The sequence below is a fragment of the Chiloscyllium plagiosum genome, unplaced genomic scaffold (genome assembly GCF_037043375.1).
Source record: "Chiloscyllium plagiosum isolate Xiang-an unplaced genomic scaffold, Cpla_swu_hap1 HiC_scaffold_19, whole genome shotgun sequence".
Taxonomy (NCBI): Eukaryota; Metazoa; Chordata; class Chondrichthyes; order Orectolobiformes; family Hemiscylliidae; genus Chiloscyllium; species Chiloscyllium plagiosum.
Window position 1 is genome coordinate 36,902,893 of NW_028270157.1, and position 13,343 is coordinate 36,916,235.

General features: G+C 39.2%; 1 protein-coding gene across 7 annotated transcripts in view; it reads left to right on the forward strand.

The window, feature by feature from the left end:
* Positions 1 to 13,343, forward strand: part of LOC122559665 (dedicator of cytokinesis protein 4-like) — a 569,310-nt gene that overhangs the window by 156,729 nt on the left and 399,238 nt on the right. For all 7 annotated transcript variants that reach the window (XM_043709516.2, XM_043709519.2, XM_043709517.2 and 4 more), the window contains exon 7: positions 6,427 to 6,511. In XM_043709516.2, coding sequence (XP_043565451.2) covers positions 6,427 to 6,511 — 85 coding nt within the window. The remainder of the gene's footprint in view (positions 1 to 6,426; positions 6,512 to 13,343) is intronic.

Genomic DNA, 13,343 nt, shown 5'->3' on the forward strand with positions numbered 1-13,343 from the left:
TGGGGCATAATATAAACTGATTGGCAGAATTTGAGTTTGATTTTGTCTCTCAGCACCCAGCCAGTGCTAGCTGTTCTGACTAAGCATTACATTGTTACCTTGTTCCTGACTCTTTAAGTCCTTGCTAGCTTTCAACTCTCTTAAAAGTACAGTACCCCTTACACCTTCGTAACACCACACTATCAGCTTATTAAGCATCGATTAAAACTGATATAGTTTAGATTATTTAAATTCAGGATTACACTTTTAGATGTTGTTGAGTTTAATTGTTGCTCGCAAAAATTCCATTTGGAAATTATACAAATAGGATTAGTGTCATAATTGACTATTTCTATATGAGAAACAACATTTTCCAAAACTGAGACTTTGTCAGTAACTTTGCAAGCACTAAAACTGTTGAGGTTAAAGCAACACCAGGCAAGTAGCCAGGGCATTAAGTTGTTCCATAACTGTTCGTTATCTTCACTTCAATATTATTGTCGACTATCTGAGAAGTAAACTATTTCTGCTTAATGATTAACATGTCAATTATATCCAAAGTAGAGAAAGACCCCAGAGTTCTCAAGACCCCTGCTGGAAGGGCATTGGAACTATATGCCAATTGTTTTTTTTTTATTAAGTTAAAAGTCACAAATAATTGGAATGTAGGATCAGGAAGGTAGTTTGTATGGCTGACTCATATCAGTAATGTGCTTCAGAGTCCGTGCTTGGTTCCATTCATGGATATTAGAGTGGCATGGAGTTCTGATAAAGAACCTGAAAATCTGGGAATAGCCAAAGAATGAAAGTTTATTGTGTCAAATTATTCAAAGTCGGTATTGTTAAAAGTAAACAATCCTCTCTGAGAAGTAAAACTTTTAACTTGCTGTTCCTTTGGTCCTTTCGCTGCACTTCAAATGGTTCTTAGAAGGTACGTCATTTACTAGAATCTAAAGGAAGTGGTCAAGTACACCTAATCTTCCAAATGCACACCCCAGTATACAGTGGAGAGAGTGGAAGGCTCACCTGCACCTTCCCTAAACCAGAATTTTGAGTATAAGTTAAACCAAATGGATAGCTGGCATTTCTGGGATCTGCCAATTTATTGAAATCTCCGTATTAGATTGTAATTATACTGTTCCAGAATGGTTATTAATTAAAACAGCCTTGATTGAGATGCCAGAGCTGACACAACGACTTGATTCTGACTTCATCCAAGATCTACACCAACACGTGCACATGTTCAATCAGAGCCATCAGATACTTCCTGAAATGGGAACTTGATCTTCTGTTTTTTAATCCAATTAGTGGTGTGGAGGCTAGTTGTATTCCTCATACAGTAACATCTGAGAGCTTCCTGTTCTTTTTCGCACAGATATTGGATGGAGAGTGGAGCTAGAAAAAGCACGGCAGCTCACAAATCCTCAGAGGAGGAAGGGAGACCATGTTTCACTCAAACATTTCATCAGGACTGGGGAGGGGAAGGGGGCTGTGAATTAGAGGGAGAAGGGTTGGGGCTGCAGGAAAGGTGGGTGGTATAGTGATAATGAATATAGGTAGGAGGTGGCTAAGATTGGATAATAGGATGGGTGGAGCTAATAGGTGGGAAAGAAGATGGACAGTTTAGGGTCAGGCAAAGGTGCAGGGGTGAAGAGGGAGGGCAGGGCTGGGGATGAGGTGGGGCTGGGGAATGGGGAGATTTGGAAGCTGGAGAATTCTATCTTAAGGCTGAATGGTTGTAAGAACCTGAGGCGGAAGATGAGTTTTTCCTCCAGTTTGCGTGTGTGCTTGTGTTAATGGTAGACGAGGCCCAGGATGGATATAGCTGGTAAGAGACCACAAAAACTGCAGATGCTGGAATCCAAAAACAGACCGGCAATAGGCTGGAAGAACACAGCTAGCCAGGCAGCATCAGGAGGTGGCGAAGCCAACGTTTTGGTTGTAACCCTTCTTCAGGATGTATCTTCAGGGGAATGCGAGGAGGAGTTGAAATGGATGGACACAGGAAGGTAGGGTTGATTGGAGCATATGGACCATAATTCTTTCCCGAACCACTCAGCAAGTTTGCACTTGTAGAGGAGGCCATATCAAGAACAACAAAGCAACCTGATTTATTGCATCCGTTGTTCCCAATGTGGTCTCCTCTACATCAGAGAGACTGAGCATGAACTTGCTGAGTAGTTTGGGAAAAAATTATGGTCTGTACGCTCCAATCAACCCCACCTTCCTGTGGCCATCTACTTCAACTTCCCTCCCACTCCCTTTAGTGATATATCCATCCTGGGCCGTCTCCACCGTCAATATAAGGCCACACGCAAACTTGAGGAAAAATGCCTCATTGTCCGCCTCAGGATCTTACAACCATGCGGCCTTAACATTGAATTTACTAGCTTCAGAATCTCCACGGCCCACCCCTCCCACTCACCCACCTCCTTGGCCTGACTGTACCTGTCCAACTTCTTTCCCAGCTACCCATTCCACCCTTCCCACTGACCAAGCACAGCCACCACCTACCTTTCCACCAGGCCCACCCCTCTCCTTCAAATTATTTTGCAGCCCCCTTTCCCCTCCCTGATGAATGGTTCTGACCTGAAATGTTGACTCCCCACCTCCTCTGCTGCTTGACCTGTTGTGCTTTTTCCAGCTCCATTCTTTATCCACTCTGATCTCCAGCGTCTACAGTTCTCACTGTGTCCCAGTTGGCCTGGGTATTGCCTGAACAATCTTGTTGATCCACAATTTACTTCTCATTTACCTTACTTAACCTGTAAGGTAATGTTTAAAAGTGAAGAAAAACCAAATGGTTTTGCTGAGAGATGCAAAGGTAAAATGCTGTGTCGGGCTTTGTTGCAATTTTATAAGATCAATAAGTGGAATTCTACTTCATCGAGGCTAATTCTCAGTCCTGAACTGTAAGTACTGGCAGTTGATATATTTGCCAAATTAAGTTAATACAAATTGTCACCCATTATGTATGCACAGAATATGAAGCTGCAACAATGAAGTCTGTCACCAAGCTGATAAAGATTCATAAATGACAATACATTGATGTCACAACCTATTCTTTTTAAATTGTTCAGCTGTCACACTCATTGACACAGGAAATTAATATAAAGTGATGAGAATGTTGTGACCCTAATTTTCATGTAACAAATTGTTTGAAACAGGGTCTAGATGCCTTCTGTCTTTCTGTAAGTATTGTTTTTCTTTCCATTACATTCTGGATAGTCAAAATTTTACTTTGTTACTTTGCAGTGTTACAACATGGCAGTGAACCTTTTGTTAATTAAACCAAACAACCAGAAAAACTCACCTCGCCTCATAATCTGTTAAAATATGAGTGACAGAGAACCCCCAAATTCCATTATTTAAAGAAAATAATATCAATTTATTCTTTAACTCTTAAAATGGACATTAAACAACAACGATTCACAACTTTTCTTTTAACTGCTAATTGCCTGTCTTCAACTCTATAACAATATGCTGCTCCAATAAGACATTTATTAAAATTACATCAACTTAATTTGAAAACCACACATCAGCTGTCATCTTCGGTGTCCGTATTCTTCCAGCTGAAGATCTCCCTGGATCAACTTTTTTTTATTACAACTATATTTCATATGAAAAGGTACGTTTGATAGAGAGTGTTTCCTAATTTATTGGAACTTTATGGCTGTTGCGCTATCCAATTTTCAAAATGCCTGCCTTTTTTATATCCCCAACATTGGATCATCACATTCGTTTGATGTTGGCAAAACAGTAAAGTCAAACACGATTGGGTTTTAGTATCCTGGGGCATAATTTAAACTGGTTAAACTAAAATTGTTGTCAAAACAATAACCAACTCAGGTATTCATTTTCACATTCAAATGTAACAGTGTAACGATTTCAATTTTCCAGTATACCCTGAGAATGCTTTCTAGTCGTATCACAGGTGCTTATAAGCGCTCAGTGCAGAACAGCTTTCACCCTCTCTTAATGGTACAGTACACGCCTTTAACTTCATAACAGCAGTAAGATGTACAAATTGCAATTGTACCTTAGATTTTTGAGAATTTTCTTTGGAAGAATTGAGTCCAAAGGAAGCTTGTTTATTTTGAATGTGTTTTTAATTTTTTATCAATCTCTGCCACATTGTACTTTTAATGTAGTAATGACTATTTTTGAAATTGATAGTCATTTTGGAAACACTTTCCAATCTTGCTGCTTAAGTTGCTTCTGATAAGTTTCTGGGAACATATGAATTTGGACTTTAAAAGAAAACCAGAAGTTTAAAAATAAGGCTCAGAAAGAAACTGAGTTATGTCAGAAATGATGAAGGGCTTTTGCCTGAAATGTAGATTTTTCTTGCTGCATGACCTGCTGTGCTTTTCCAGCGCCACTCTAATCTTGACTCTAATTTCCAACATCTGCAGTACCCACTTCTGCTGAGTCATGTCTGTGCCAACCCTTTACTAGAGCAATCTAAAACTAATGTTAAAGCTAACTGAAGGTATTCTGATGAAGAGTCACTGGACTCGAAATGTTAACTCTACTTTCTCCCCACAGATGTTGACAGACCTGCTGCGTTTTGCCTGTAATTTCTGTTTTGTTTCAGATCTCCAGCATCTGCAGTTCTTTGTTTTATATTACTAAATCTAGTCCCATTATGCCTGATACTTCCCAAAGCCATATAACTTCCTCAGCCTCAAAATTTATTTACTTTAAACTATTTCCTGTGACAAACATCTTAACATTCTATATCTCCATATCTGACAATTCATGTCCTGTCATTTCCATCACTCAATTGACAAACTAAAAGTGATAAATATAGGAATAATTTTCCAACTGGATGAAATAGCCATGAGCTATCCTCCTTGCCTGAATTTAAAATAATTTTAGTTGATAATTTCTATGTTTGTGTTCCAATTGGCAGCCTAATACTGCTATCTCCAGTTGCTTTCAAGAATCAAGTTTTCAATCCCAGGCGCTATCAATTTATGCCTGATGCCATGTTGATTGTGAAGTTGGTTAACAACTATTCCAGGCAGATTTTCAGAAATGTAATTAGGATCTTTAGCGCTCTAATATTTCATCCATATAGATTTGTGACCTGTCATTTCATTTTATGTTACTAACTTCACCGTAAAGAAAGGGGTAGGCCAAATGCAAGTTGACTGGAGAGATTTGAGGAAGTGATAATGGCAGGTCACATGAAAGCTAATAGTTTGAGCCCTTGATAAACCACTACTGATGCATTCAAACACTGATTTAACCATCAATTACTTTATTTCATTAATAAGGACTTTCAGAAACCACTGAAAACTCTTAAAGCTTTGCTGACATTGTTTAATTTTGCTGTGTTGAAGATTTTTTTCTCTCAACAACTGCTTCATGTAGCTTTGGTTATATTGCAGTGAACAACCTGACAGTGATACCTGTCACCTTTGACCCTTGTTGCAGCATACAATGACCTAAGGCTGATCACTGCTACCTTTTAGAATATGGCCGAGAATATCTTTGGCTGTAACATTAAAGATATTTGTTTTCTACATAAGATGTTTAAATAGGTCTCCTGGACATGTTTGAAATGCATCAAATTAGAGTTATAATAGTGTTGGAGCAAACTGTGTGCGGAGTGAAATCCTTTGTGATTTAGTTTCACTGCAATATTACCTCTGTAATATTGTAAATCTCAAAAGTGCTTGATTGCTTATTAAGAGCGTTGGCATGTCTTGTGATAATGAATAGTGTGTTGTAAATACATGTGTTTATTTTTCTACCAATGTTTCAAGCCAGCAACTGATGAAATTCTCATCCAAATCTCTGTTATCTCTTGATTCGTCTGTTACATTGCATTCCTTGCCAGAATTTACTCTTACAATCCAAGGCGTATTCAAAGCTCTGCTGCCCAGATTCTGTCTAACATCAAGTCCCATTCACAATTACCTCTGTTCACTGGCTTGCATTTATACCCAGTCCAGTAACACATTGATTTTAAAATTCACATCATTGGGTTAAGGTCCCACAAAAAACAATTTCTTTTCTATCTTTAATCTTTTACAGGCATAAAATTCTCCACCTACACTCCGTTCTTTTATAGGAAACTCTGGTTTCTTCTATGCCCTTCATTCCACCTTGAATAGCTGTGCTTTCAGTTGTCTAGGTGATTTATATGTTCCCTCCCTCAACTTACCCACCTTTAAATGACCTCCTCTTTTATCAAGCTTTAGTTATCCACTGTATAGCTTCCTTTGTTGATTTGTTGTCTATTACCTGCCCTCATAGTCTCTTAGGATATTTTGCCATGTTAAAGGTGCTACGTAAATGCGTTTTTTTTTCAACATGAGTTACCACAGTTTGGAATGCTGTTACGAAATCAAAGTATGATCTGGTGGAATATGTTTTGTATTTAAATTGAAAATTATTTATTCTGAATCTATTGTGTTCCTTTATCTTCCTAAACAGACAGATGGGCCTGGATCTGGTTCCAAGGAAAGAATTCAGTATGGTGGATCCTGATGAAATCAGTGTCACAGAACTGTACAAATTGGTGAGCATGACTTGATGTTTTTATGTCATTACATATGTTATGTTATTTTATCAGATCCTATGATACCTGTTCAAAAAGCTATCCTTCCTTTACAAAGTAACAGCCAAATACTGCCGGACAGTTGCGGATGTAGTTTAGAAGGAAAATCTATGGATTAAAATCTGACTACATGAATTCACTAGATGAGTCCTATTGTCATGCCAAAATCTATTTATTGTTGGTTAGAGTGGTGCTGCAACTATCAAGGCTGCCAGCTGAAAATTCAGAGATATTGCTCCCTTTTTTCCTCCAATTCTCTCTATATCTATATTTTAAGAAAAAAAAAATTCCTTCCTGTTTGCTCCTGTCTTATTCTCAGTTTGCTTCTTACTCTTGCGTGGCTGTTTGATCTTGGCTTTCAATTTAGGCAGTAGCAAGCCATGCTGTGATAGTTGCTTGAATGGATTCGAACAAGTCAATAGGAATTTGAGGTGGTATTTCCTTTGAGAATAGAAAAAGAAAGTCTGTGGGTGTGTACATAGTTCTTTCCTTTCCATCCATGTGAAAGTGTTTCCCATCCACTGAACTACAAGTGAGTTTTTCAGACTGAGTCTCAAAGATGTTTATAGTACAGAAGCAGTCCATTCATCCTATCATGTCCATACTAGTTAATTAAGTCCTGACTCCACTAATTCCTTTTCCAGCTTTTGGTTCATAATCGCAAAGGCTATGGCAATGCATATAAATGTCTAAATACTGCCTAAATGTTTTGAGTTTCTGATTCATCTACTCCTTTAGGTAGTGAATTCCAGACTCCCATTATTCTTTACATGAAGAAATTTATCCTCCATCCTCCTGTTAGCCTTTTACCCCAAAATTAAATCTTTTCCCCTTGACTATTGACCCATTTACTAATTAAGAAAAAGGTAAGCTGATTAATGTCTATGCTTTAAACCCCAAACATTTGTTTTCAGTCCCCATTCATGCAAAAGGCAAGTAAACAAACACAGTTAAGGGATAAATAAAAGAAAATAATATAAACTGACCAGGTTATTTAAATGGCTTTCCTAATGTGTTGTTTCACTGGCATAAATGTGGTCTCCTTGGTTGCTTTATTAAAACATTGGTCAGAGTCACCTTTTTAGTTAACCAAGGCCTAGGCAGTGATACTTCTAATTCACCTTTCTACTCTTGGGGCTTCTGGTAGCTGGCATAACAGAATAGACAAGGAGCTTTCAAAGCTGCTTGCTTTCTCAACAGTAGCCAGAAACCATTGTTTAGAAAACATAGTTTAAAAATACAACTTCAATACTGCTTCCATCCTAATTAGACTCTTCCCAGAGCCTCAATTACCATTCAGCAACAGCCATCTGCTTGAAATAGAATCTCTTCCAGACCTGTCAGAACCAATTTCTAGGTCATTAATAGCCAACATCCATTATTTCTGTAAACAAAATGCTTCTCCCAAGGTCATTGTGTCTGTTGGAATCCCTTTAATTAATAATCAGCCTACAAGTAGCCCAAAGTCCTGACCTCTCAGACAAACAAAGCTTATTTGGTCTGTTCTTTTCTTTTTCTCACACTGTCCAAAAGCCCACAAGTTAGGGCTCAGTAGTTAGCATTGCTGCCTCACAACACCAGTGACCTGAGTTTGATTCCAGCCTTAGATGACTGCCTCTGTGGACTTTGGACATACTCCTTGTGTTTGTGAGGGGTTTCGTCTGGATGCTCTAGTTTCCTCCCACAATCCAAAGACATGCAGGTCAGGTGGATTGGCCATGCTGAATTGCCCTATAGTGTCTGGGATATGCAGGCCAGGTGGATTACCAATGGTAAATGCAAGGTAAGGGGATAGGTTGGGGACTGGCTCTGGGTGGGGTGTTCTTCGGAGGGTCGATGCAGACTTGATGGGCTGAATGACCTCTTTCTGCACTGCAGGCGGTTCTGTGATTTTCTAAAGTAATTCCCAGCACTCAATTCAAACCGATAAAAGAAGAAAAGCAAAAATAATGAAAAATCAGTGCAGGTTCTAACATACACAACAAACGACACAGGCCCTGCGCTGAGCACTGCAGAATCACATTGGAAACATATTTTCAGTCATGGAAACATCCCTCTATCAGCAGCCTCTCCTCCCTGCTTCTGAGCCAACTTTGCTTCCAGTGCCCCACCTTGCCTTAGATCCAATGGATTTCTACTTTCTTGACCAGTGTATAATGAGTGACTTTATGAAAAGCCTTGATAAAGGCTATATCAAATGCCACATCAATGCAATACCCTTATCAGCACTTGTGATTACATCGCGAGAAAACCTGATCAAATTTGTCAAATGCAAGCTTTCCCTACATCCATGTTGATTATCCCCGATTAACCCTTGCCTCCCCGAGTGCAAATATATTCTGTCTCTCAGCATGCTTTCCAATAACTTACAGCAAGCTTAGAATGAGTGCCCTATAATTTCCTAGTTTATCCATTCATCCCTTTTTCAATAATGGGACAATGTTAGCAGTCTCCCTATCCACTGGCACCTTACCGGTGACCAGAGAAATGACTGTCAACCCCTACAAATCTCCACTTTTGCTGCCTTTCGACAGTCTGGGACACATCTCATTTGGGTCTATGGGTTTTTTTTTATTTTAAGACTGCTAAACCCACAAATACCACCTCTGTGTGAAATATTAGAAGAATCAAACTATCTTCAACCCTGATATCTATACCTGCATCCATTGTAATGACTGGCTGAAATATTCAAGGCCCATGCTCTAACAGTTGACTTGGGCCAAAGTGTGTCTTGTCTTAATAAAATTAGACTTTACCCAGTTTGGAAATTCTATTCCTGGCTCAGCTTTATTCTTCCACAACCAGCCCTAAATGGTCACAATTTCCAAAATGTTGCCCTACTAATGCACGTTCCACCTGCCTGTCCTCCTGTCTCCCTCTTGTGGGCTTTATTTCTACTGGCTAAGGAACTTCTTGATCATGATTTGGAGATGCCGGTGTTGGACTGGGGTGTACAAAGTTTAAAAATCACACAACACCAGGTTATAGTCCAACAGGTTTAATTGGAAGCACTAGCTTTTGAAGCACTGCTCCTTCATCAGGTGGTTGTGCCATCTGATGAAGGAGCAGTGCTCCAAAAGCTAGTATTTCCAAATAAACCTGTTGGACTATAACCTGGTGTTGTGATTTTTAATGCAGTTCGTTGATGCAATTGAATAATTTTATTCCTGCCCTACCTTGAACATTAAAACTAGGCAGTTCATATTTGAAACATTGAACTTAGCAGCCACCCATTCATCTGCTCTGTCCTATTCCTTTACTCGTTATCATGCGGCACTGGAGTAATCCAAAAATTACCACATTTTGAAGTCCTACTTTTGAATTTCTGACCTAACTCCATAAGGTCAGCTTTCAGGACTTAGGTTTTCTTTCTTCCTCTTGTCACTGGTCCCAACATGGCCTCTGGCTGTTTACTGTCCCCTTCAGAATGCCCTGCCGCTATTCCAAGTAATTTGATGCTGGCACCCATGAGGTAACCTACCATCCAGGAGTTGTACTCACAGCTCCAACAGCACCCTGTTTGTTCCTCTCATTAACAAATCCCCAACCATTATTGCCCTTCTACATTAGTTCTTCCCCACCCTCTCCCAAATCTTGGAGCAGCTGACCATCCATGTTACCGCTTTTTTGGCTCAAACCTACCTCCACCGTTGCTCTCACCGTTTTCCAAAATTGGATGTGGTTTGACAGTCAGCTGCACTTTGATTCTCTTGCTACCTGCCTGGTCTCCTCCTTCAGGCTGGAGGTTATTCATTCACTCTCAGCCTGCACAGACTTGAGCTTCTGGTTGACCGCATCTTGAAATGTGCTGTTCACAGATCCCTCAGCTAGAGTTGCTCCAACTGGAGGCACCTCCTTTCCACACAGTCATCCAGACTGCCAGGAGCATCTAGAATTTCCTCTGCAGGCCTGAGCTCTGCAGACAAATCTTAACGATGTAGAATTCTTGCTTTTATTTTATCGTTGCTCCTACTTAACTACAGACTCGAAAAATCTTACTTTTGTTTTGATCACACAAACATGTTGAACCCTTTAACTTTATCAAGTTAATTTAAATCAACCTGTTGTCTAAATTTAAATCCGTCTCCAGTCACTCGATGAGACCCAGCAGTCACCTATCTGATCTCCTGTGACATCCTGTTACAATTTAGTTGAAGCATTTCTGCAGCTAGTCTGCCTGCTTCTGGGACCTCTGTAGGCTAGATGACTCCAAGTCCCACAAATCTCTGCTGTCAGACAGCTTGCTTCTGTCTCCTGTTACCCTAAATGATGTTGACTGACTATCTTGGGGTTGCTGCCTCTCCTGCTCCCCTCTGTTGCTGTTCTGTTGATGAACACAGTGGCCTATTTATAGAAAGGAATTGATGGTTTCATCAAGTTAATTTCCCATCCTTAGACTGCAACACAGCTGCATCAAAGGCAGCTGATTGAGGCATAATCATAAAAGAATTTCCATGGTACTATCTCGACCCAATCAAATGTGGCCAGTGCATACTTTATTTCATTCAGTTGTGAGATGTGGGCATTCCAGGTTAGGCCAGCATTTATATGACTATCCCTAAATTCCCAGAGGGTACGTAGCTGTGGATGTGGAGTCACATCTCCATCTCCAGGTGAGGACGCCAAATATGCTTCTCTAGGACATTAATGAACAAGATGGATCTTTAAGACAATTGATAATGGTTACCATAGCTTGCTTTTCAACTCCAGATTCCTATTGAATTAGATTTCACCACCTGTCATGGGCAGGATTTGAACCCATGACCCCAGAACATTTCATCCAAGGTTTTGGATTACAAATCCAAGACATGTCTATAACACCACTGCAATGGCTTGGCTTCCCTTCCCCCCCAAAGTTGTTGTATTGAAATTATTTCACAGGGCTCCAAACCTAGTCTTTGCCCAAATGTTTGCAAAAATGCAAAAATGTCAAATAGAAAACACCAGCTATTCTATCGAGATTGTTGCAAAGCCATGATGCATTGTTATTTCATTTGAGTGCAGCTTTGAAGCAAGCCTCCTGTTTTAAAATCTGTGTTTTAACATTTCAAAAACTGTGATCGCCTGTCATATTGCCATTATTTTGTCGACCATAAAACCAAGTAATGTAATTAAATATCCTCCTCATCAAAGATGATGAAAAAAAGACCCAACCCTCAACAAACCAATTAATTTATATTGGTAATTTTGACCTATTTAAACTCTTAATTTAAAGTGTCTGTTTTGCACATTGAGTAAGTTGACATTTTGTTGGAATGATTAGTTAAATAAATTGTTGAGTCTTCACTGTACCATCACGCAATAAACTGGCAAGAATGTTGTTTAGCAAAATATGGTACTATTCATGATATTTCAGGCAATTGATGCTGTCTTCTCATCACCAACACTGCTCAAAGATTACTTCAGCGAGGATTCACCATGTTTTAAATGAGCAAATTGGTCTTTTTCTCAAACGAGAATCCTTTTCTTCTGCAGTCAATATTCTGTAAATCTAAATTGGTAACTACAGAAGTCTGTCTGATACAGACTGTGTGATTACTTCAATACCCAGGCAGGATACAAGGGGCTGTAGGAATGTCAGGTCCCTATCTTATGATTTCTTTACTGCATTTACAACTACATTCAAATAATATTGAATTAAAATTATTTGTCTCTCTCGATTGGTAGATTATTTCAATATCCTATCAGGTCAAGGGCTGAGTTTCGTTCTATTTTTCCACGTCATTTTTGTCATTAAGATTGGCTATTTCCATCTCTGCAACATTGCTTCTGCTAATAGTCCAACTTTAAATGGCCAAGAAACGCATCCTTTAATTATTTTGCCTCCCAATTTAATGGAAGTTCTGTCAGCATTCTAAACTGTTCCCGACATTAAATACAACTCCTTTAAACTCATCTGCATATGTCTTAAATCATCTGTCATCTGGATTTTTCCACTCCTGCATCCTCACGATTCCCTGCATCAGGATCCTCATTTACCCTTATTTACAATTTCCTGAATGGCTTTGCATGTTCCAAGTTCTACAGTTACATTCATCATCTTGTCTGTATCTTTGTTTAAAAAAAACACCAGTGAGAACCAGGCTGAATGTGGAATGTGCAGAGGGGATTGGAAGAAGGAAATTACAAAGGCAGGCAGAGAGTCTGAAAGAGACTGGCAGCTAACATAAAAATCTTCCATTGGTATGTTCACATTAAAAGGTAGTAAGAGAAGATATGGAGCTATTACTGACCAAAAAATAGATCTATGCTTTGAGGCAGAGGATAGGCTGAAGTGAGCACATTGCATCTGTCTTAACCAACGAATAGGATACTGCTGTAGTCAAGGTGCCAGAAAATAATACAGAAGATATTTAAAAAGACTGGTTAGATTTCTGGTTTATACTTCAATTCGAATGGATGGACTGCATCAGATGATGCTGAAGTAAATTGAGGTTAAAATTGAGAAGATATTGGGTATTATCTTCCAATCTTCCTTAGAAAGGAAGGCGACACCATGGATTGGAGAGTTGCACATGTTACAGCCTTGTTCATGAATGGAAATATGAAGGCACAACTACAGACAAGTCAGTCAACCTTGTTGGTGAAAAACCTTACAGGAACAATAATCCAGATAAAAATAAACTTATTTGAATTCGTGTTGGTTAAATAAGGAATGCCAGCACAGCTTTGTTAAACACACATTGAACTTATTTAATTGGAGATTTTGATGTGATAGCAAAGTTGGGTAATGATGGTTTTTGATCGATATGGTTTTTGTGGATTTGTAAAAGATGTTTCAGAAAGTGTCTTT